Below are 24,870 nucleotides of genomic sequence, written 5' to 3'. Positions count from 1 at the left end.
CCATATATTTACTTTAATTCAGTATATAAAATTCATTTGCAAGTGGTGGAATGTCTCGACAAATATGACATTTGTTTTCAATACATTGCCTTTCGATTTCAGACTCTCTCCTCCTCACATATCAAATCACGTTCTTCCCAAATTGATGCATTCATAAAATTCATTTTAGCTGTTAGATCAAATGAATTGAAAAATATCATTTGTAAAAAATTAACAAATATGTGTGAGAGATGAAAATGAACGTGTGAATATTATTATCCACCACTAAATCGGAATACTAAACAATTTTTTTTATTTTCATTTAAGAGAAAAATGAAAAGAAAAAAAAAAGGAATATAAAAGTAATTCTTTTTCTTCTTTATATTCATTGAATAGGTGTTGCTTTTACGTTACGTTACTACGTTTTCCGGGTCAAGCTTTTCCGGAGCGAGGTTGATTCCACCGCCAGAAACACATCGTCTTCATCTTCATTTCTGCTTTTTATTTTTTTATTCTCTGTTATAAAAGGACCATTTGGGTTTGACCAGATGCACAACAGCATCCAATCAAATCCATAACAAAATTTCTCAATTTTTCCTCAGTTTTCTTGAAATCCCAAATACCCTAACATGGCGTCTCAGGTATCTACCTCTCCTCCTATTCTCCTTTGTTTTCATTGCAATCTTGTATCTGGGGTTTTATTGAAATTTAATGGATTGGATTGGGGTTTTGGTGCTGGATGTTAAGTTAAGGGCCTTCTAAGTCAAATTTGGGTGCGATCGTACATAAATTTGTTGAATCAATGTTGGGTTTGATTTCGATTTTACTCTGTCCCTCTATTTTGTTTTACGATAATATGCTCTGTTTATGTAGCAAATTATGCTTTTACTTGTTCTTTTTCCCGAAATTTTAATTTTTTAGTAGGTTAGTTGGTAGGGGAAATTTTGATTTACATAGTTTTTCAAGTTATTCAGTTTTGCTTATTGCTTCTGAGAGCTAAGAATTTTGATTTACTTGAACAGTCCCTTGCTTTTGTAGGACTCAATTTGTTTTGTTGCAATTTGGGATGTGGTTTTTGAATGAATTACATAAATTGAGAGGAACAGAAGAAACTGATTATGTCTTGAGGTGAAGAGAATATCTTGAAAATTGAGGGAGAGTTTGAAATCATCGTTAAAATGCCGATGCGTTAGCATGGGACTGGTCCTGTGAATTTCGGTATATGTTGGTCCTTTGTTTTTTCAGTATCGTTAATTCAATCTTTTGGTTGTTTTTTGATGCAGACTACTACGGTCCTCAAGGTTGGTATGTCGTGTCAAGGCTGTGTTGGGGCCGTCAAACGGGTTCTTGGCAAACTTGAAGGTTTGTTTATAGCTCTGGTGTTTATCTGGTTCGATTGTGTTGATCTGCCTACTCTTCAATACCGTGCTCAAGTCGTTTTTAATCTACCATAAGAATATCATTTGAATCTTCTTTTAATGCCCATTATATTTCAGTTGAGGCTACCAATGCTAACAATAGGCAAACTATGTAATCATGTGAATATGTGCACGGATGTGGTTTTAAGTGTTGCGATGCTTCTGTCTGGTGAAAGTCTGATATATCTTTGTCGTGTACGTTGACACTTAAGCTCTGTACACGGGTTATCACTTCGGTGTCCTTCAAAAGAAAAAGGAAGAAATAGGTCATGATTCTTATGTCTTAGAGCTGGGTGTATACTTCACCTTTGGTTTAGATGCCATGAAAATCGTCCGTGTTCCCGTAGGTGGTCTAGTGATTGCATATTATCCCAATTCCCACATGTTAATCCATTTAAAAATCAAGGTAGAGAGGTTGTTTTGGCGTAAGTATGTTTGATCATGAATCGTGTTATTAATCATTGTTCTAACTTTTAACAAAATTTAGAGTCCATATTTTGTGGATTTTGTTTATCTTGGTAATGATGGGAGATGTTAATTCTTATCATCCTCAGGTGTAGAATCATATGACATTGATTTCGACGCTCAGAAGGTGACAGTGAAAAGCAATTTACCACCCGAGACAGTGCTGCAAACTGTTTCCAAAACTGGCAAGAAAACTGCTTATTGGGAAGCAGAAGCACCGGCACCAGCAGAACCGGAAGCAAAGCCTGCAGAAACTGTGGCTGCTGCTTAGCTTAGTGTTTTGCCTATTCAATGTCGTTTAATATGTGTTTCATCGGTGAACCCCAACGTCATAGACTATTAAGTCCTCGTTAAACTTTTACTTGTTCGTAAACCCACAATGTTTCTCTTTGAACTTGTTGTATGATTCCTGTATAAATAAATGGAAGAGAGTCAGTGTGTTGTTTGAACCTGATGGTTCTTCATTTCTAACATTCCGAGATTACTGTTCCTCCGCCGTGACGCTGAGACTGATAAGTTTTAGGTTCCCTGAGAATGATAAGCAAACATGCCTTTGATGCAATGACACTGATCCTACTCTGCCGTGACGCTGCGGTTTCGGATTCATGGCCGTTACCTGTGTGATGAGGAACCACCACCGCCGTCGCTGATGCGCCGTCATAGCAATCCAGACAAAGCACGGCCGTTGTTACAAAAATGTTGCAAGTTGCAACGGTAGCATTTTTTTTGTTTGTTATGGGATGGATACAATGGTCACCCCTTCAACCAAGAGTCATGTCATGGCGGAATTTGATCAAGCTGGTGCTCAGTTTTACGTGTTGCCGCGTATCTAAAATTAGACTCAGCTCCTAAACTTTTTAAAATGTGTCAAATTAGGACAATATTGACGTCCGTTGTAAAATTTGACTAAACAATCTATAGACAATTTAATTAGATTTTTTTTATTGGAACAAGGCATGGTATCAATATAATAATCCTGAAAATAAGAAATGAACTCTCAAATTGCTTTCAACTAAATCATTTTGCATGTTGATTTTTTTTGGTCAAACGATAGATTTGTTAGACTAGATGTCAGATTAGGGAGTCGAGCGGGTTCGAACACCCCAAAATAATTTTTTTCTTTTTCAATTTGATCAAAAATAGCAAACTTGAAGTTGAAAGGAGGGGCCTAATTGATAGCTTGTACTTTAAGAAATAAGGAGATTTGGTATGAATATCAAGCCTAGTGAGTGATTAGCTCTCTAACATAGTGATAATCTACCTCAAATAGTCAATATATGCTTTGCTTTCTACTTTCTAGCATGAAAAACTGCAGAAATGTACAAGTAATTGGCAGAGAAGACAAACAGGCAAGCCCAGAAAAATACAGAGAAGAAGACTACTCAGAGAGAGCGATGCTTCTGCATAGCAAACCGCACCAAACCGGCAACCTAAAAACAAGACTGGCAGAGGTTCAGAAATAGAAAAGACTCGGGATGAATACCAGAGCATCCACTCCGGCCAGTTCCAACGATCTGCTAAAAACAATGAACTCTCTTGAACATCAGTCCATTTTGTTACATCGATGTATACAAATACTTACAAATAACTGTCGCTGGATTCCACAACGTAACAAGATGGTTCAAGTGAGTAACTATAAATATGAGTCCGAATAATTTTTACAACAAAATATTAGTAGCAGATGAATAAGCTTATGAAAATATATCAGCTTACCCAAACTGACATATAAATGGAACAAGTAAAAGCGCTATCTTACCACTTTGCCAATTCCCAAATAATCACCGAAATAATTTGGTGAAATCAGAATAATAGTTTGCCCATATGCAGACAACTGGAAGCATCGGCTTGGAGCTGAATTGTAACAAATTGTTGTACCAAAAGTCAAACAATGTAGGTCTGCTTCAAATTCTTTCGACCACGCTTTCTTCTTGGGTTAGCACCAATCATGCAGGAGAAGGCATTCACGAGTTCGGAATCCTCTTCAGTTATCAAAATCTTGGCTTTGCTAGGATCAGCGAGTAAGAGCTTTGCCACAAGGTATCCTGCAATTGACCAGGTCTGGAACAGGCGTGCTTGTTTTCCAACGAACCTACCTCTTTTCGTATCATAATATTCTGGCCACTTGTCTCGCGAGATCCGTTTCTCAGCAATCTCAACAGCTTTTGCAGCAATCTCAGGTCTATCCATCTTTATGCAAGCGACAGTGAGCTGTGAAATGCATTTATAATGTCACGTCATTGTAAATATGTATATCTATGTAACAATAATTGGATGAAATTAAGATGGGAATTTGATAAACAACTGAAAGTGATATAGGAGAAGTTCAATGTGCAACCAAGGAGGTTATGGTCCGATCAGGTCAAAGCAACAGCCTTATATACCATATACCCCCACGAATGGGTATTTCAACTCAATAGTCGATATATTGGCTCTTGGTTCATCTATCTGTTAGAAATACCCAACACCACAATAACTAACCTGCCATAACAAAGTTGGCCAGGAACCTCCATTATGGTAGGACCACGGCCTGCATATGCAAAAAAAAATGTGTGAGAAAAACCAAAATTCGAATAAAAGTTTGTTATTTACCAAGTCAGACATATTACGTGTTCTTAGGATCACTCCCTGTGATGATCTGCCATTCCTGACCATCAAGAGCAGGATAACAAATCTTAAATGGCATATCTGCCACCAAATCTCCCCATTTGGTTTCAATCAAATCCAATATAGCATGTGACTGATCTGTTGTCGCAATACTGCTCACTACAGACCACAAGTTCCCCAAAGAAAAGAATCGAAAATCCATATGAGCTGGTTGCAAATTTCCAATTAGATAGCCACCTTTGTTGGGCATCCATTCCACCAGCCAAGAAGATATTTGATCTGGGTAAATGTTGAACTTATTCACTGCATCATATGAGTACTCTTCAGTCTTGTATCGGTAGATTTCATTCAATTTTCTCAAATCAACCCAATAATACTCTCTGATATGAAATGACAGAGCTACCAGACGATTATTGAGTGCTCGAATAAGATCGGCTGATCCATCCTCTGGAGCAAGCATCTCTCGTGCACAAAGTAATGCTGAGTAGAAAAGAGCCTGCATGGACCAACAAATAAACTCAGATTCATCCCTGTGATCATGCAAGGAGGAGAGAGGACTATGTGGGAAAAGAATGACATGCTACAAATGTTTGCAAGACCTGACACCGCAACAACTTCTTTAATGAATAAACCTCCACAAGATTATCACATACACTTTCAACGTAGTATTATTGGATGTTAATGCCATCCTCCCGTGTCTCTGACTATACATTTTCCCTCATTGCGGAAATATGTCAATAGCAAGAACATTTCTCTCTGATATGATATGACAGATACCAGAAGTTTATTTCTACTTCTTCCTTTTATTTTTTCCCTGAAGCTACACAGTGCTGTAACTTTTCTTTTCTCTGGTTTCCTAAACTTCAACACCCAGTTTAAACCAAGAATATTAGTAAAATTCGGTCTTACTTTTAGCCTTCTGATCAGTTGGTCATTTTCATATTTGTCCTTCATTTTTTAATAGCTTTGATTTGTGGAATTCAATGCCTTCCTGAGAAGAAAACATACATCGGTCCTGGTTGTTCTCTCTGGGGTATGTGGAAAGTTATTATTTGTTATTTCGATTATATGAGTCACTGAATTATAAAAATCACTATATCCAAACGATTAATTTTTTTTTTTTCTGCAATCTTGATTGTCTTTTTTTATTCTGGCCCATCATTTCCCATTACTACAAACTCTACTTTGCTTTTTAGACACGGCAAAATTATCTAATCCCCATCAAATTCCCAATATGAAAATAGTCCTTTTCAACTTCCAATATATAAGTTAGAACAAACAGACTCAGAAAAAGAGTGCCTCAAAGAGATCAACCGTCAACAAGACTGATTGACTAGCTTTCCCCCTTCATTTTCATATTTCAATTATGCTGCAATAAATAACTATAAAAGAATATGATACCTGAATTTCCAGAGGGTGACCATGAATTCCCATACGTCGATCTATCATACAAGAACCATCGGTCACCAATAATGTAGGGAACATATCAAAACCATCAGCTATACATAACCTTAGAATCATCTTAATCCCGGTCTGCACATCAACTCTCTCCTGAACTGAGAGATCACCCGAGCATTTTCCATAAGCACGTAACAAGATAATCCACCATAACCCTGAAAATTACATAAAGTATGAAGAAGACTTCACCAATGTAAGAAGTGGTAAAGCAAACATTGCTTTTTAGCTTTAATAATTTGACCACATAAATAAATTACCAGAATCTACCGGGGCAACACGACCAATTGCTGCCTCTCCAAAGTCTGGATCCAGCACCTCTTCAGTTGCAGATTCATCACCATCCAAAGGAACAGTACGAACTTTAAAACTAGCAGGCATCAAACCCTGACCAGGACTATGACAATCCATTGTTTTCTCCCAGCTCTGAAATGTAAGAAGTCACACTTGCTTTTAGGATAACAAGTATAGACAACAAACTTACACATGACTTATGGTGGTAACAAACAAGTGGAAGAAAGAATGAAAAAGTACAAGATTTGATAAGATGTCTAATTAAACATCCTCATACAGGAATGCTGTTCACACAGACACACACAATGTGAGCCCCATCCCGCAATGCCATTCAGTAGTCCAGACTGTCTATGTTTTATGTTCCCACTAAAGGATCGTCCTAGAAAGAAAAAGCCAAACAGAAACCACTCACAAATCTAATTGGGAATAGTGTTTCCAGTAAACACTAAAATAATTGCAATGATAGGCAAATGGCGCTGTCTTCAAACATGGCTAACTTTTAACGAGGAGGAACCTTAAAGGGTGCAAAACAATAGACGATTCCACCCACTAGACAACATTGCAGGGTGAGCTCTAACATAGTTTCCCATAAACTTGAATCCAGAAACTAAAACGAGCTTCATATATATATACTTGCACCAAATACAACTGGGGATTAGAACTGGTAATTACTACTACCACAAAAGTTCAACCACATGGTGTTTCTAGTCACAACAGAATGGTCCTTATTACCAGACTACCATATTACCTGCAACTGAAGTGTATGAAGGATAAAGTTCCGAACAATATCATACTCCCCCTTCAATAGGAAAGCTATGCCAGAAGGTATGAAATCACGAATAAAGACTTGATCGTAATTTAACGTGTTGGAACTGGTAGGATCCTTTGCCGCGATGGTTCCAACAGGACTGCCACAATAATAAACCATAGATTCACGTAGTAAATCCCACGCTTCATCCTCAAGGGAATCAATGCTAGTCTTGTGAAAGGCATCTCTAACTGTTCCATTTGTTCCATTAGCTGGCAAGCCCTCCTTTTCCTGTTTCAACTCTTGAATATCTTGAAACCCCAAACCATTCGGCGAATTCACCACATTGTTGATTGTGTTAAATTTCTTTGTACTATCCACAAACCATGTTCCGTTCTCATCTTTTGTAGTTGACCCACTTATACTTTCAGCTTGTTCGCACTTGCAACTCAGAATCCAAGAATCACCTACAGTCATCTTTCCAAACAAACCACTCCTTATCCCATGAAGTCGATAATTTCCTGTACGAATTTGTTGCATACTGGAACTGAGTAGTTGCATTTGCATATCTCTTGAGACTCTTCTCTTTGTACATTTTCCGCGGTACTTAGAAGAAATGGCAGGACTGCATTTGCTAAAACATGAATCGGTACTACAAAGGCGCGGTACAGCACCGCAAAAAACTTGAACAACCGCCTCGAAAGTTCCCATCAGCTTAATCTTAGTAAATCCAACAACCTGTATCAAACTGATAATCCCAACCAAAGTGAATTCAAGACCTCCACTTCAACATAAAACCGCGAATGTAATACACCGGAATCTGAAACGGAGAAATCAAATTTGCTTAAACAAAGTGATAATTCACGCCAGACAAAGATAAAACATAAAAAGTAAAAAACAAACAGAAGGAAAATGGAAGCTGGATTCTGGATTCTGGCATTGTGAAAATAATATCAGTAAAAAGGTAAAAATGGATTTCATTTTTCCCACCTTTTCAAACTCTTCAACTCTCTGAATTAAGCATACAGAAATAAACAAGAAATCTACAATTCACATCAACATCAAAAGTTAATCATAATTCAGAAAGTAATAATCACATAAAGACTAAAATTAAACAAAACATAATTGCAATTAAAGTTTTCAGGAAAACAGAAACCTTCAACAAAAAAAGCATAATCCTTGGAAGTAAAAACGAAAACCCATAAATTAAATGTTAAAAAAATGCAAGAAAAATTAAGAACAAAGCATAATGAAATCGAATTGCTTACCAAACTTTCCACCGGAGAGCAAAATCCGAGAGTTTGAGGAAGTGGGTTTTCTCTGCGGCGGTTCGAAATGGCAGTTGATGCATCTGTTAATCTTGAAGACCGAACAGGAAACGTATCATAGGAGGAAATCACACGTACGTTCGCTTTTCCTCTCGTCTTCTTCTTTCTTTACGTTGTCCTCATCTGCTTCAATTTTATTCTTATATTTTATTGAGGTCTGTGTTTTTTTAACCTTTTTACGAATTTTTTCAGCCTTTTATTTATGTTTCTGTTGCTTTTCTTAACGATTGTATTTCCTCTTTTATTTGTTTAGTATTGTTTATATAATAAATAAATAAAAATAAGAGAAATGAGTCAATTTTCATTATTTATTTTTCGGACTAGTTTCAAACAATTACAGAAAGTTAGATTTTTTTCTACTTTCTTTTCTTCTTTTTTTTTAACCGTTTAATTTAATAAATTAAAAAACAATCAAGGAACAAAACAAAAAAAATGAGTGTAAAATATTAGCATCTTAGCACGAGCTCAAACGAATTTTCCCCAATTAAGTTTGTAACATATCTATTCTACATGATTCACAAAACATCATGAATATCATCTTGTATGAGAGAAACTTGAAGGGGTGCGGGTGGGGAATGGCTGCCGTAATTTAGAGACAATTTGGATAAAGGAATTTCAACTGGAAATAATTATTTTATTAAAAATGACTTTAAAATCGTGATGATAACAATAACAGACAATTTTTTTATTCTGACAATTGTATAATAAAATGATATCACACCGTCATTTAAAAATGAATAAAAAAAATTAACTTTACCCACTTTTATCATATTTTGTGGATCAGTTTGGTTTTGATTGAGTGAAATAATGACAATATTTGAGAGGTTAGAATCAACTGTGGTGGCCGTGCACGGTAGAAGGACTTTTGGATATTTGGAAGTTGGTTTTTGATAGTGACGTAGCTGCCCAACCAACCTAAAAAGGAAACAATGATCTTCAAAGCATACTGTGATATATTCACATATTGCATGAATAGACGTCTAATTAGTTCAAGATTATGGGGTATGGTCTTATCATGTTTGCTTTATCTCGCTCTAAGCTAGTTGTTTGGTAGGAGGGTTGTCCTATTTGGTTGTGTACTTACATTATGTGCATTACTTTACATTTTTTATGCAACGTTGAGTAGTCTAAAATATGAGTAATTAGTTGAAATATATGTTGAGGTTTAAAATTGACAATAGTTTACAGGTTTAGAGAGTGAATATTACCAATTACTAAGAGCATCTCCAATGAAGATGACAAATAAAAATGTGACATCCGTCTTGAATTTGATCGTATTTTATTCCCTAACATTGAGAATTTTCGAAAATTCCCCTAACGCCCTAAGTGGAAACCCTTTGTGGACATTTGAGTCCTTGTCACTCTTTGTCCCTTTGCACATCTTTCTAGGCAGTATGTGTCCTTTACGAATACGTGAGCGCGAACGAGATGTAAATCAACGAACAATTTACGAGAAGTAAATCAGATGTACAATGAGAGGCAAAATGGTAATTTTTGCACTCTCGGGAATCCATTACTTGTTTATCGAGACAACAGTGGGTTGTCAGTGTTGCAGATTGTAGAATTTGATATTGATGGCCTATTCATTGGACTCGTTAAGCAAGTGAGCAAGTAGGCATGTCTACATTGAATTTTATTAATTTAAGTCTCGTGCCTAATTAATAATTGTTTGGGCTTGACTCAAAGACGCACACAAGTATGATCAATCTTAGTGAATCAAGTTTCCATATATTGCATAATTTGATATTGGCAGCGTTACTGATTCGTCTATGCAGCTCCGGGATGGAAGTTGATGAGTCCATAACCGACCTTTTGAGGCATTTGTATTCCAATTCATCGTACTCCGACCTTGGAAATCATGGACCACAAAACCCACTTTCTCTTACTTCGTGAATCCAAGATTATTCACTAGCTTCACCTCAAAATTTGTCTTTAAAACAAAAAAACAAAAAACAACAACAAAATTCGTCTTTGAACATTTTAACATCTATTTTGAAAATGCTCTAAGCAGCACACAAAAAAATGGCAACAGATTAAGGTAACTTAACTATTAAGTACAATGTGAGTAGAGAGAATTTTGGTAGTTTGCTATTGTAAAATTCACAATAATGCACAAAAAGTGGGTCTCATGTTTCCATCAATACTCAGAAAATGTGTTGTCAAAACTCAAAACCGTCACGCAAAGAAAGGTAATAGCCAATTAGCCGCGGAAGGTGGCACTTGCACAGTTCACGGGTAGTACCCTTTTCCTAGGGTTCATGAATCATCCATGATCATCATAAGTCATAGTTACGAGAAAAATAGTAAGGAAGTTTTTTCAAAGTAACACTCTTTATAAACGCCTCATATTTTTTTTGACAATAATTTATGTCGCAGGCACGGAAGAGTTTCCAGAGCCATTTTTTCTCAGCATTTCTCACATAACAATACGGTTGAAAAGAGTTTCTGACATCAAACGGTGCGGGTCAATTTCCCAATTTTTTCAATTGTTCGATTTTCATGTGTCGGTCCATTTGGATTTGGATGGAGCTCGGGAGTCGAAGGGGTCGAAGCAGAGCAGAATAACAGGAAGAAGAAGCTGAACGCCCGCCCGCCCGCCCGCCCGCCCCCGCCCGGTTGTTGCTATTGCTTCCAACTCAGTAATTCTTCACTGGTTCAGCTATGCCGTCGCTTCAGCTGCTGCAATTGACTGAGCATGGCCGCAATTTCATGGCGTCGAGGAGGTATTATTTAATCAATCAATCTGTGTGGAAGCTTTTCAGTGTTAACCGACTCTTGGTTAACATTCTCACTGGATTTTCACAATTTCATCAGCTTGTTACTATTTAATGATTTCGGCAGTGTTCATTTCTGCGTTAATTTTAATTGGTTTTTGATCTTTTGATTAATTGGTATCTGGGTGTTGATAGATCGGATTTATTGGGAGATTTCTGTCTCAATTTGATGTTTTAGACGTTGATTTCTTGCTCGAATTCAGTACCGGATTAGAAGTTTTGAATATTCTCTTTTATTCTTGCAACTCTTGTTATTGTTCTGCGTTTTCTGGTTCCATTTGGCATAAATATTTTTTAGCATTAATGTTGTATGATTAGAGGAAAATATGCTAAGGTGATATGGCCTTGTGCCAATGCTATTGTGCGCAGGAAAACTTTACTACTTGCCACTGGTATCGTAGTTGCTGGTGGGACGGCTGCATATGTTCAATCGCGATTAAACCATAAAAAGCATGGTTTTCATGGTCATTACAATGGGCTTGATGATAGTGAAGAGACAACGGAGAGGGCCATGTTGAGTGATCACAAGTTAAAGAAACCTCCACGTAAGAAAGGGGGATTGAAGTCGCTTCAAGTCCTTGCTGCAATTCTCTTATCCGAGATGGGTCAAATGGGTGTGAGGGATCTTTTATCTTTACTCTCCATAGTGGTAAGCCTTTGGTCTATACACATCATATGTAAAAAGCTTGATTTACTTCGTCGTATATTTTTGACTTACTGTTACTATTTTCTGTTTTTGGTTGTGAGTTAATGTCCATTAGTCTAAATTATGACTATACAAAAACCTTTGATGAGCTTCAAATACCCCCTCCGGGAAGGAAATTCTGTGTGGACAGAAGAAAAGCACCAATTGAGTTTCTGTTCATAAAGAATTTCATAAGTCAACCCCATTTCCACCATTTTACTTCACTTATTCTATTGACGAGCGTGTTACCTAGTCGACACTTTTTATTTGTACCATGGCTCCAACAAACTTTTAAGTTTTTAACTTACTATTGGCATTTGAACCTTTGATAGATTACATTTTTAGTTATCAAATTGGTGCCGTTTTGTGTAAACACTTGAGCATTTGATGCACCCTCACTTAGATGGCCTCTGAATAGCACCAATTACTGGTAAACACCTCCACACTCCTCTTGAGCATTTGATGCCACACTCCTCTTGAGCATTTGATGCCGGCGTGCCTCAAGGCCATCTTACACTTGAGCTCTGGACTATATCTCACGGGAGGGTGAATACTTATATGGTTCAGAGGAGACTGCCTTCTTTGTGTGGGTATGAAATAAAGACAATGTTTCTAAACGATAACTTATTTGGTGAAAAAAGGGGGTACGTTGTTAGGGAGATATGCTGTGTTAGCAATCTTCAGGTGGCATGGATTGAGACGGATATAATAAATTTTTTAGGAGCAAGGAATGAGGAGTAACTAAACTAAGTTTTGCTTTCGAGAGCACAGTTAGTTAGGTGAATCATCTAATCAACTGTATCTAAACATGAACAGATCCTGTTTGAACTATAATGCCACATTTCTTCCTTGATTCTCCCTTCAAGCTTTTGTTTCTTGAAATCTGATCCTAGGAGAAATCTTAATGCTAGGGAGTTGGATGAATTTTTTTACCTATTGTTTGTATTAGACTATTAGTAATATCTCTTTGCTTCCCTCTTGTGGGGACATGAGAGTTTGGGTGTTCAGGGATCTGAGGTGCTTTCTTGTACGACCCTTTTGATATCCTTGTTGGTGACAGCCCAAAGTGTCCTACCTCGGGCTCCTGAAAGTTCAAGTTGGGGTTGCCGAGCAACCTTTTTTGTAAACTGCCGTGGGCAAATATTCTGACCTCTTTTCTTGTATTGCTCTTCCGTGTCTCAAATTTGGAATTGGTTAATTGTAATTGTTGGTTTGGATTGGGTGACTCTTATAAGATGCTAACTCTAGTCTCCACTCAATGAAAGCTTTTTTGTTTGGCATGGAGAACAACGCTGTTGCGGTGTGGCATTGCACCGTTTTGGAATCTTTTGGGATGGTTTAGTTTGAAAGTAATATAAGAATCAATGAGAATAGGGTATAAAAGTTATTAAGGGAATCTTTTCTAGTTTGTAATTTTATTTACCTTGATTGTTCTGCTTCTTTTTCTGTACTTCTCCTTCCCAGTTTTTTGTAACCTTTTCTTTCTTAAATAAAGTTGTTGTGACCTATGAAAAGAAAATTAATGGTGGTTGTGTTAGTATTTGTAAAATAGGGTAGTTATGTTGAATTGGCTTTGTAGTTGGGTTGGGCGTTGTCGCAGTAGAAAAATGTTCAAGAATATAAAGAATCTTTAGAATCACACCAAGGCTTCTAGGAGTCTCACCTTGAAGAATTTTACTGTGTTATCACCATTAAAAGCAAGTGTAGTTGGAGGACGATCATTAGAAATTTAAAAGAAAGGTTTAATGTATTTGTGAATCTTAGACGAGATGTCAATAAATGAGATCTTTAATGCAGTGTAAGCTAAATTTCGATTTCCTTTTATGAAATACCTTTAGTTTGGAGCATGGATTGGGTCGGTCTTATCAATTTGGATTATCTGTGATTATCTCACCACTCGTATTGCTTTTAGGTGTTGCGAACTGCTTTGAGCAACAGACTAGCAAAAGTCCAAGGATTTCTATTCCGTGCAGCTTTCCTTCGACGCGTGCCATTATTTTTCCGGTTGATTTCTGAAAATATTTTACTATGTTTTCTTGTATCAACTATGCATTCTACTTCAAAGTACATCACCGGAACCTTAAGTCTGCGATTCAGAAAAATATTGACAAAACTTATCCATTCCCATTATTTTGAGGTATTTATTTTTACTATTGAATGATATTGGAATATTTTTTCTTGTTATTCTAATTTTTATTTCTTGATAATATAATGCGGGTGAAAGCTGCTTCTCTGTATTTCCTTTCAAATAGCTTCACTTCTTTATACTCAATGAATATGGTAACCATATAATTTTCATGTCTGATTGAATAAGATTATGAGTAACATTGGTTGTATTTTGTTATACTGGTGGGGATGAGAAACAGAAGAAATGTAAAGAAGTTATCAAGAATGAGGCACCCAAGCAACTTGAATCGTATTATAGTGAATATAGTTTCTTTTAACATTATTATATTTTATTTTACTGGTGCCATTTTTTTGTAATGGTCTTATATTAATTTTTCATGCGAGTTTGTTTGCTATTACTTTTGATCTTCATTTAGAATAAAATGGTCAATAAAACAGATATGGCATTCATGTTTCATAAAAAAAAATGCAAATTTGCCTTAATTTGTATGTCGCTCACCCTAAGCTGACCAAGAATAGCAACCTTTCTTTATACCCATTATATTTTTTTTGGCCTTCTCTTTGTGTTGTGATTTCTTTTGTTGTGTTTTAATTTTTGTTTGAATCACAGAATATCGCATACTACAAAATGTCTCATGTCGATGGTCGAATAACAAATCCTGAACAGCGAATTGCAAGTGATGTGCCAAAGTTCTGTTCAGAGTTGAGTGAAATCGTGCAGGATGATTTGACAGCTGTTACTGATGGTGTACTTTATACTTGGCGGTTATGCTCTTATGCCAGTCCTAAATATGTATTCTGGATATTGGTAATTATCTATTGCACTGATTCAAGGGGTATTTATATTAGATGTCTTGAATCTTGATACAATCTGATCACCTTCTCATAACTTGCAATTTAATATAGTAAATAGTACTTTTATAGTTTGCCAGCTGAACCTGTTGCGCTACCTTTCAGGCATATGTATTAGGGGCAGGGGCCATGATAAGAAATTTTTCTCCTGCTTTTGGGAAACTAATGTCCAAAGAGCAACAATTGGAAGGGGAGTACCGGCAGCTTCATTCTCGATTAAGGACCCATGCAGAAAGCGTGGCATTTTATGGTGGGGAGAATAGAGAAGAGTCTCATATTAAGAAGAAGTTTGAGACACTGATTAGGCATATGCGTGTTGTCCTTCATGACCATTGGTGGTTTGGCATGATTCAAGACTTTCTATTGAAGTATCTTGGTGCTACAGTTGCTGTTATACTGATTATTGAGCCTTTCTTTTCGGGACATCTGAGGCCTGACACTTCAACTTTAGGTCGCGCAGAGATGTTAAGCAATTTAAGATATCATACTAGTGTCATAATTTCACTATTTCAGTCTCTGGGAACTCTTTCAATAAGTTCAAGAAAGCTAAATCGGCTCAGGTAATTGGGTATATTGGAAATAGGAAATTGTCTCTGGTAACTATTGGAATTTCCATAATGGAACTCTTTCTATTAATAGGATATATTGCATTTTATTTTCTTATAGATATGAGATTTCACTCAACAGGGTCTTCTATGGTATATATGGTCACAAAGCATGTCCTGCGCCCAACTGTTTCAAATTTGACTCCTCTTTCCTTGTTCTACAGTGGTTACGCCGATCGCATTCATGAATTATTGGCCATAGCAAAAGAGCTCAGTGTGGCTAATAGTAAATCTTCCGGGACCAGAAATTGCTTTAGTGAAGCTGATTACATTGAATTTTCTGGTGTCAAGGTGTGTATAACTTCCTGAGTTTTCTACATTGGTTGTACCATTTTTGGGCATTATATGGTTTGATATTGAATGTGTTGTCCAGGTTGTTACGCCTACGGGTAATGTTTTGGTGGATAATTTGTCACTTAGGGTCGAATCAGGATCTAATCTTTTGATTACAGGTAAGCAGTGTCCCTCAAAGTTATTTTCATGTGGTGCAACTTCGTTCTATTTGTACATGTCTCCTGTGTCTCTTTGCTGTCATTTCATTTGTATCTTTTTTGTTTCTTGCCACCATCTATTCTATTGCATTATCAAGTGGAAAAGAAAATATCAGTTTTACGTGATATTGTTTTTGTATGGAGTTTGGCAGCCTCTCCACTTTGAAACATGGATTTTTAGTACTATATTAGGTATGATGGGTCTTGTCTAGTAGGTTGTTTTGAAGAGTATCATTGAGCTAAATTGTATTGTTTAACTGAGTGTGGGTGGGGCTTGTAATAAAACTATGATTGGGATAACGAACCTCAGGTGGAACTTCAGTACTCAAATTGCTGCCAATATATCAGTATGTTTGGTTCCATAGTTATGAAAAAATATAATTAGGAGTCTTTGAGTGCAACGCTAATGTCTCTGTTTGTGGGGATATAAGTGTCTCCCTTCAATTAAGAGAGCTAACAGTAAGTTATTACAGATTACTGGATTAGAAAGCATCCATTGGTTTGAGTTCAAATTTGGTCTCCTTCCACAAGTAGGCGCTAGTTAAGGGCACCATTTTCCATATCCCTCATTTCGAGCTTGTTCACATCCTTCTACAGTTACTCGATTAGGTATGCATAAGGTGCATATCCCCTCTTAAAGTTCCTCTCTAGGACCAATGGACCATATCTTTTTTTTGCAGAAAGTGAATATGTCAAACGTGCATTGTGATCAACCATTAACCAGTAAATTAGATCAACCATTAACGAGTTCCTAATTTGTGTGGATTTTGGTCAAGGGGGAGTGCAGAAATAGTACTTCAGGACCTATTGTGCATGTGTGTCAAAGTATTTGCTGATTTTTTGACTAAAAAAAGAGTATCTGCTGATTCTTACATGCTCTAGTTAAGATGGATGGGTGGGTGTGTGTGTCCATCAAAGTATCTGCTGATTTTGGCATTTTGAACTTATTATTTGAGTGTGTTAGAAATACATTGAACTTATATGGAAATCTTCTTGTAGGTCCAAACGGTAGTGGGAAGAGCTCACTTTTCCGAGTTCTAGGAGGGCTCTGGCCCTTGGTATCTGGCCATATTGTGAAACCCGGTGTTGGAACTGATCTCAATAAAGAAATTTTCTATGTACCACAAAGACCATACACAGCTGTTGGAACACTACGGGATCAGTTGATTTATCCTCTTACTGCAGATCAAGGGGTTGAACCACTCACACGCAGTGGAATGGTGGAGTTATTGAGAAATGTGATTTATCCTTTTCCTCATCATTTCATTATGTATATCTGTTTGCTGTTAATATGCTGATGGTTTTATTTTTCCTCATCATTTCATTATATATGCTGATGGTTTTATTGAAACCTTTATACGTTGTCATAATTATTGGAGGGAATTTGTGTGTTCTGTTTTGAAGGTTGACCTTGAGTATTTACTAGATCGGTATCCACCTGAGAAAGAGATAAATTGGGGTGATGAATTATCTCTTGGGGAGCAACAAAGATTGGGGATGGCTAGACTTTTCTATCACAAGCCTAAATTTGCAATTCTTGATGAGTGCACTAGTGCTGTCACAACTGACATGGAGGAACGTTTTTGTGCTAAAGTTCGAGCAATGGGAACGTCATGCATTACTATATCCCACCGTCCAGCACTTGTTGCATTTCATGATGTGGTGTTGTCCTTGGATGGTGAAGGTGGTTGGAGTGTTCAGGTCAAAAGGTTGGACTGCAAGTTTTGTTATCTTGCACTATTTTTGTCTACTAATTTTGAAAATATTATTAAATTGTTTACTAAAATTTTCCCGTACTATTTCAGGGAGGATTCTCCTCTCCTTAATGAAGGTGGGAGAAATATGATGTCTGAGTCAAACAGGCAGAGTGATGCAATGACAGTTCAACGTGCATTCACCACACCTAAAAAGGTCTGAGTTTTTTATTTTATTTTATTTATTTTTCTTTTTTTATCATTTTACTTTTATTAATTTTATGTTAGTTTTAGATATAGTGCCTTTTATTTACCCAGCTGTTTAACAATTCTGTTTCTTAATTCAATTCTAGGTTTCCACAATCTCAAATTCTTATATTGGTGAGGTGATAGCAGTGTCTCCTCCTGAGGATCAGTTTGGTATACTTCCATTTGTTCCACAGCTCCAAGGGGCACCTCGAGCTTTGCCAGTGAGAGTAGCAGCCATGTTCAAAGTACTGGTGAGTTTTTATACCTGTTACTTTTAATCATGTTACAGATGGCTGTTATGTGAAAGTTCTTCTGTTGGCCAATAAAGTGACCTTTAAATCCTCTCAATCATATTAAAATTCTATAATATCTTCATATAAGGATTGTGAAATGAAAATTTTCAATTTGCTCTCTTAGGGTATAGGACTTTACATAGTTTCTGTCTCTTGTACTTCTTTAACTATATGCAAGTATCCTTTGTCCCCTCTCTTTTGCGTTCCCCCTGTTGGGGCCCTCACATTGGCTGGCGGCTGGTAGAGGAGGGAGTTGCCTCCGGTGGTGTGGGTAATTGCAGCGGGTGGATGTCGGGGGGCGATTGTGGTGGTAGCTGCTAGGTTATTTTCTCTCTTTTAAAATGTAGTTTTTATTTTTCTAAATTTATGGAAGGTTAACAAGTTAAGTTATAGTTAAATAGGTGGACATGTGGCATGAAATCAAAATAGGGGACACTGAGGGGACATCAGATATGGAATCGTAACTTTAAAAGTTGTTTGTCCTGTTTTATTGTGTCTTTGATGGTTGTTTGTTAGGTATCACTTTTTACCGATACATTCTTGATGTGGACACTGCATTTTCCTTTGTCCATCATATCTTATTTATATGACGCTATTTCCTGACCATGCTTTAAGATCCTGAAGCTATATTTATTTATTGAACTCTGCACCATTTGTTGTCCAGATCCCCACAGTCCTTGATAAACAAGGAGCACAACTGCTTGCAGTTGCTCTTCTTGTGGTATCGAGAACATGGATTTCAGATCGTATTGCTTCATTAAACGGTATTTTTCTTCCCTCAGTAAGAACACAAATTTGAGTAACTTGTGGCTAATTTAATTTTAAGTTATTTATTTGAGTAAACATGATATTTATCTGCTTAATTTTACTACTGCTGAAACACAAATTGCAAGTATGGCTACCGCATGGTAATTAATATCAGAGCAGTAATACAAATGCTAGATAATGCTAAAACAAAACAAAACAGAAGCCCCAAGTGAGCTCCAAACCCGAACTCTATCCTGTAACTTCTCTGTTCCATGGCCAATGTGCGTGGTTATTCTATGCAGGAACCACTGTGAAATTTGTTTTAGAGCAGGATAAGGCAGCCTTTATTCGTCTAATTGGCGTTAGTGTGGTTCAGAGTGCTGCGTCATCCTTCATTGCACCTTCTTTAAGGTAATTTTAGTACTCAATAGAATGTAAAACTTTCTTAACCACATAGATTTGTCTGAAGTTTTGTTTCTTGTGTTCTGATGTTTTCAGCTTATCTGAACATAAATTTGTGTGTTGTTATTTATAGTTTTTGAGCTTATTGGAATAAGTTCGTCACTTTTTTATTACTTTAGTGTAGATGTTGAAGCCGAACAATATTTTTTTCTTTTGTGTTCTTATTTCTGTAGAAAAAATTTCTAAAGAGGGAACCTCTATCTAGGAAAAGAAGGAAAACATTGTTGGGCCCATTCTGTATGTAGTCATCTAGGATATTAGCCCCCCTTCACATGGTCAGCTATATTGGACTCACCAATCCGATCTGGCTTATCATTTGTAGGGATGATCCTTGAAGGGGGTCTAATTACGAGACTTCATGTATGCCACAACCTGAGGGTTCTCTTAGCATATGTTTTTTGTATGTGCATATTTAAATCTTTATTAATGAAGGAACTAAATGACAATGGTCTTATGGTACTGCAAATTGTGTTTTTGTTGCATAGGCACTTGACAGCCAGGCTGGCTCTTGGGTGGAGGATCCGTTTAACTCAACATTTACTCAAGAACTACTTGAGAAATAATGCATTTTACAAGGTAGCCTTACCAAAAGTATTTGATCAGGGATTTTTATTTTCTTGGAGGTCTTTTTTTTTTATGTTCATTTACTTCTTCTATTGTTTTCTTTTGTTTTCATTGTTTGGGAATTTTGTTAAACTGTTGGTTGAAGTTGTCTAGCAGCCTTAAATTTTTTAACATGATCATATTATTTTGTTCAGTTGGCAGCAATTTTTATGTATTTTAAAGCTGTTTAGCCAATAACATGAGAATGGTATTCAATTCCTGTCACTACATATACTGTAGGTCTTCCACATGTCAAGCAAGAAGATAGATGCAGATCAGAGAATTACTCAGGACCTAGAAAAGTTAACCTCTGACTTGTCGGGACTGGTTACAGGAATGGTAAAGCCATCTGTGGACATTCTATGGTGAGCTCTGAGCTCTTTAAGCCATGTTAAAAATTGTACAAGGCTCAGTTTCTTATATTATCCTTCATTGAAGTTTCTGAAAGTTGGATTAGCTTCATCTATCATTGGTTCTTACCCTTGTGTGCTGCTGGTATTATAAGGTTCACCTGGAGAATGAAGCTTTTGACGGGGCGGAGGGGAGTTGCTATATTATATGCTTATATGTTACTAGGTCTAGGTTTTTTGAGGGCTGTTACCCCTGAATTTGGTGATTTGGTGAGTCGAGAACAACAGCTTGAAGGAACATTTAGGTAACCTTAGTTTCTGAGTGATTCCCATATTGCTGATGCTGAGTCATTGTTGTAAATACAAATCTCAAATATGATATCTTTCATGAATTAGGTTTATGCATGAAAGATTGCGTGCTCATGCCGAATCTGTTGCTTTCTTTGGAGGTGGTTCTAGAGAAAAAGCTGTAAGCCTTCTGAAATCCTCTTTCTTGGTCCAAATCATATTTAAAGTGAAATGGTGCAAGCCATACTATCTTCATAATGTGTGCTTTGGTATCCTTCATTATTCTATATGGTTTTCCTTTATCTGAGTCGAAAGTAAAAAAAAATGAAGGAAAGAAAAACGAATCAAATGCCTATGTTTTTTCAAATGACAATATATAGGAGTTGTTTCATCTCTGCTTCAATTATATTGATTACCAAAAACTGAAATTAATGCAAGTTCAGAAATAAATTTGAACATAATAGTGCAACGTTTGTGTTTTGAGTGCTCACTTATGTTTTATGTATATTAATTTAATCTAATGGATTCGCATTTATATTACTAACAGATGGTTGAATCTAAGTTCAAGGAGCTTCTTGATCACTCCTCCTCTCTTTTGAAGAAGAAGTGGTTGTTTGGTATTCTTGATGATTTTACCACAAAACAACTCCCACATAATGTGACGTGGGGGTTGAGCTTGTTATATGCCATGGAACACAAGGGAGATCGAGCATTAATATCCACTCAAGGTGGGTTTATTTATGATTATTGGAGAGATGCAATTACTATAATTTCTCTCTCTCTCTCTCACATGTTATAACACTTTCAGGTGAGCTGGCACATGCATTGCGTTTCTTAGCATCTGTTGTATCTCAAAGCTTTTTGGCTTTTGGCGACATTCTGGAATTGCATAGAAAGTTCCTTGAACTGTCTGGCAGCATCAACAGAATTTTTGAGCTTGAAGAGCTCCTGGATGTTGCACAATCTGGTACATTTTCTACGTTCCTGGACAATCATGTTTCAGTTGCATAATTTCCCTATTGATTTTCATCTTCCTCGCTCATTGACAACCACATTAATGAATTCAAATTACTAATGCTATAGCTTATTTTTTTTTGTCATTGAGAGGTTATCTTAAGGCTTTGTTACTTAGTCAGACGGTAACTGTTTGTTGGAGGGTAGCAGTTAAGATCCATTCCATGCGTCTCTTTGTAGATGTGAATACCATGGATAAAAAAAGGTGATCTGCTGCTTGTGTCTCCCAACATTTTGGGGTCTGGGAAGGTTCATTTGTGGGCATCCTTAGTCCTGCTTAGTGAGAGGTTTGTTTCCATTTTGAACCTATGATCCAGATCGTAATGGAGAAACTTACTCCTAAGCCTGTTCTTGCCCCATGGAATTATGGATCCTAATGATAATTAGACCTATACAGTTTGACCCACAATGTAATTCGACAGATATGGCAGATGCATTGGTTTAATCTGTGTGCCAACAAAAAAAAGGGCGTAGTGCTACCGCTACCCCCACCCCTCCAATTGTGCCTCAGTGTATACTTTTTCTTTCAATTTTGATGTTCCAATACCTGTTATGTGATGGTGGCTGGCTTCCATGGGACAAAGCATATTGTAAAATGACAGTCTTGCAGATAAAACAAGTGTATCAGGGCATTGACATATAGTCAGCATTTTGTAGGGATAGAGAGAACTTATCGTATTGGTGCATTAGAGCTGAGAAAAACTTTCCATTACTAGGAAAGTATACTGATCAAACAAGATATGCTACTTACATCTTAATGCCTTGGGTGATGGTGTCTTCCATGACTGAAACATATGGACAAATGACCGAAATGATCTTTTTCAAGAAAGTATAAAGATCATACATTGGCATAGATGAATTGTGCATCAGTAACTTTGTTTAATTTTTTTTTCCCGGTTGCAATTTGTAACATGTCAAGCCTTTTTTCTGATTACTTAATATATGCTTGTTGTGTATTTAAATTGCAAAATGAATATTCTTTTATTATTGTATAAATATATTAGAATAAACCTAATTTAGCTATTCTATTATTGAATTTTATGACATTTCTTCATTCATGCAAACATAGTTGTTGGCTATTCTGGGGCTTCCGAAACTGTTACTCTGTCACCATCTCAGGGGAGAGATTTTCATTCTGAAGATGCCATTACCTTTTCTGAAGTCAATATTATCACCCCATCACAGAAAATGTTGGCCAGGAAGTTAACATGTGATATAGTACCTGGGAAAAGCTTGCTTGTTACTGGTTAGTGTTTAATGCTGTTTTCTTTTCTCACATATTACTATTTCTTAAATTTGATGTGGAAATCTGTAACTGAGAAGTACGCAATTCTTAAAAGGTCCAAATGGGAGTGGAAAAAGTTCTGTCTTTAGAGTTCTTAGAGGTCTTTGGCCCATCACGAGTGGAAGAATCACTCAACCATCACAACATGTTACGGAAGACATTGGCTCTGGTTGTGGAGTGTTTTATGTTCCTCAGCGACCTTATACATGTTTGGGAACACTGAGGGATCAAATTATATATCCTCTTTCTTGTGATGAGGCTGAGTTAAGGGCACTGAAGTTGTATCGAGAAGGTAAATTCTTTTGTATTAGCAGCATTTGTTATGCCTATTAATTTCCGTTCTCTCTTATATAAATGTGGTTTAATATTGATCATATATTTCATTTAGGATTATGAGATTGAAGTTTATGAGATTGAAGTGCTCTAACTATTACCTAGGAAAAATTATATCACCACAATCAGGTTTTGAAGATTTTAATTATTCTAATTCAGGTGAAGAAATCTCTGACAACACCAATATTCTAGACATGCGTTTGAGAACTATTCTGGAGAATGTTCGATTGAGTTATCTTTTGGAAAGGGAGGAAGGTGGTTGGGATGCGAATCTGAATTGGGAGGACACTCTCTCTCTTGGCGAACAGCAGAGATTGGGCATGGTATGACAATATAAAAACTCAACGCCTTGAGCAGCAATCTTTTTATTTTCTTTCAAGAATTTCTTTCATGTCTGACCGGATACTTTATGTTTTCAAGGCACGCTTATTTTTCCACAAGCCTAAATTTGCCATCCTTGATGAATGCACCAAGTATGTGACTTAGCTCCCCAACCTCTTCTTTTCACTCTAAAGACATGTCTGTCAGTTATCTAATATTTTCTCTTTATTTCCCTTTTTCTTTTCTATTTCTTTAACTAATGGCAGTGCTACGAGCGTGGATGTCGAAGAACAACTTTACCGGCTTGCAAAAGACATGAATATCACAGTTGTTACCTCATCACAAGTAAGTACTGCTATAACATGTAGATGTATACTGTTCTGCATTTTGGTGTACATGAGATGAACTTTCTAGGACTTCCATCTGGTTAAAATGAGAACCCCTTGTCTAACATATTTATATTATCGAGTTTTATTGTTGGAATTCCCCTATGCTGGATATTAGTGCGAGTTAGTTCAAAGTTTGATTCCATAGGTAAGTCTTGAGTTACAAAACTAATTGCTTTTTGCCTTCACTTGTCCTCAGCGGCCTGCTCTAATACCGTTCCATTCCCTGGAATTACGGTTAATTGATGGTGAGGGTAACTGGGAACTTCGTTCTATAAAGCAATGAGTCGACATGCCGGAATCACGAATCACTGATCCGCAAGGGTACAATGAGCTGACCATGCTGCATCGGCAGCTAACCCTTTGTACAGTGTAAGATGGTTTATTTTTCCAGACTTACCCTTTGTAATATATCTTAGAAGTCGCATTAGAGGAAAGCCAAAGCCGGTTTTTCTATCCAGAGAAATTGATTTGGCTTAGAGCGAGCTGTGTTACTTTGCTCGTACGTGACAGATAGCCTGAACGAAAAGCTGATTTCTTCGTTTTTTTCTGGGGCGTTGCCGTCGAAATGTGGACAATAAGATTGGAGCATACAAGAGTAATAATCTGTGTAGGTGAAAGAAATTTAATATGTAGAGTTTCCCCCAATTTTCCCAAAGTTTGGGTTGTAAGAATTCATAATTTAATCATATTGATGGGCCTCCATATAGAAGAAAAAGAAACAGTGTGTCATTCCTCCACGATTTGTGTTTCACCGTGTCGTTTGCTTCTTGTCTGAAGGGTTCATTTGACAATTTCTCTTGCTTTGTTTAAGGAATTCTGGAATTTCTCCTTGGGGAGTTGGGGAAGGTAATACTTGTAACTATCATTGTTTAAAATATTGGCAACAATGGAAATATCGATGTGCAATTTGTTGAAATAATGATGGATATATTGATATCAGTTGTCTTCGATGGAAATGATAATTGCTAAAAACCGTGAAAATTTAAAATGAAAATTTAGCAGATGTCATGGTGATAT

General features: G+C 36.8%; 3 protein-coding genes across 5 annotated transcripts; 2 read left to right on the top strand and 1 right to left on the bottom strand.

The window, feature by feature from the left end:
• Nucleotides 1-390: 390 nt before the first annotated feature.
• Nucleotides 391-2,311, top strand: LOC126591840 (copper transport protein ATX1-like). The gene is made up of 3 exons (XM_050257553.1): nt 391-620; nt 1,263-1,341; nt 1,952-2,311. The coding sequence occupies exons 1-3, from the start codon at nt 609-611 to the stop codon at nt 2,131-2,133; spliced, it is 273 nt and encodes a 90-aa protein (XP_050113510.1). The 5' UTR covers nt 391-608; the 3' UTR covers nt 2,134-2,311.
• Nucleotides 2,312-3,479: 1,168 nt separating this feature from the next.
• LOC126591718 (neutral/alkaline invertase 3, chloroplastic-like) lies at nt 3,480-8,421 on the bottom strand. 2 transcript variants are annotated; one of them, XM_050257421.1, is made up of 8 exons: nt 8,232-8,421; nt 7,954-8,006; nt 6,964-7,783; nt 6,182-6,347; nt 5,868-6,079; nt 4,469-4,962; nt 4,341-4,389; nt 3,480-4,070 (listed from the first exon to the last, which is right to left on the bottom strand). In XM_050257421.1, exons 3-8 carry the CDS (start codon nt 7,672-7,674, stop codon nt 3,744-3,746), a joined length of 1,959 nt encoding a protein of 652 aa, XP_050113378.1. In that variant the 5' UTR covers nt 7,675-7,783; nt 7,954-8,006; nt 8,232-8,421; the 3' UTR covers nt 3,480-3,743. The 2 variants fall into 2 exon arrangements, with proteins under 2 accessions (XP_050113378.1, XP_050113379.1); XM_050257422.1 differs by lacking the exon at nt 7,954-8,006.
• A 2,157-nt stretch (nt 8,422-10,578) lies between these two features.
• On the top strand, nt 10,579-24,590 carry LOC126591636 (ABC transporter D family member 1-like). Of its 2 annotated transcripts, XM_050257419.1 has the most exons (26): nt 10,579-10,594; nt 10,668-11,014; nt 11,435-11,714; nt 13,663-13,887; nt 14,488-14,685; nt 14,835-15,289; nt 15,499-15,625; nt 15,708-15,786; nt 16,825-17,063; nt 17,230-17,534; nt 17,631-17,736; nt 17,873-18,019; nt 18,726-18,825; nt 19,111-19,219; nt 19,756-19,846; nt 20,114-20,238; nt 20,379-20,528; nt 20,620-20,692; nt 21,059-21,239; nt 21,320-21,478; nt 22,595-22,771; nt 22,866-23,102; nt 23,303-23,466; nt 23,564-23,616; nt 23,731-23,809; nt 24,050-24,590. In XM_050257419.1, the coding sequence occupies exons 2-26, from the start codon at nt 10,953-10,955 to the stop codon at nt 24,134-24,136; spliced, it is 4,008 nt and encodes a 1,335-aa protein (XP_050113376.1). In that variant the 5' UTR covers nt 10,579-10,594; nt 10,668-10,952; the 3' UTR covers nt 24,137-24,590. The 2 variants fall into 2 exon arrangements, with proteins under 2 accessions (XP_050113376.1, XP_050113371.1); XM_050257414.1 differs by lacking the exon at nt 10,579-10,594 and having other exon boundaries at nt 10,612-11,014.
• Nucleotides 24,591-24,870: the final 280 nt, after the last annotated feature.

Source organism: Malus sylvestris, chromosome 2 (genome assembly GCF_916048215.2).
Source record: "Malus sylvestris chromosome 2, drMalSylv7.2, whole genome shotgun sequence".
NCBI lineage: Eukaryota > Viridiplantae > Streptophyta > Magnoliopsida > Rosales > Rosaceae > Malus > Malus sylvestris.
Note: the sequence above shows the minus strand (reverse complement) of the source record. Positions and strands in the feature narration are given on the sequence as shown.

Bases quoted from the DNA above. Each gene is read 5' to 3' on its own strand.
- LOC126591636 (XM_050257419.1), top strand. From the start codon at position 10,953: ATGCCGTCGCTTCAGCTGCTGCAATTGACTGAGCATGGCCGCAATTTC. The intron at 11,715-13,662 runs GTAAGCCTTTGG...TATTGCTTTTAG, and splicing joins TATCTTTACTCTCCATAGTG to GTGTTGCGAACTGCTTTGAG. The intron at 15,290-15,498 runs GTAATTGGGTAT...CTTGTTCTACAG, and splicing joins AGAAAGCTAAATCGGCTCAG to TGGTTACGCCGATCGCATTC.
- LOC126591840 (XM_050257553.1), top strand. The intron at 1,342-1,951 runs GTTTGTTTATAG...TATCATCCTCAG, and splicing joins GGTTCTTGGCAAACTTGAAG to GTGTAGAATCATATGACATT.
- LOC126591718 (XM_050257421.1), bottom strand. From the start codon at position 7,674: ATGGGAACTTTCGAGGCGGTTGTTCAAGTTTTTTGCGGTGCTGTACCG. The intron at 4,963-5,867 runs GTATCATATTCT...TGGTCCATGCAG, and splicing joins GTCACCCTCTGGAAATTCAG to GCTCTTTTCTACTCAGCATT. The intron at 4,390-4,468 runs GTAATATGTCTG...TTGCATATGCAG, and splicing joins GGGAGTGATCCTAAGAACAC to GCCGTGGTCCTACCATAATG.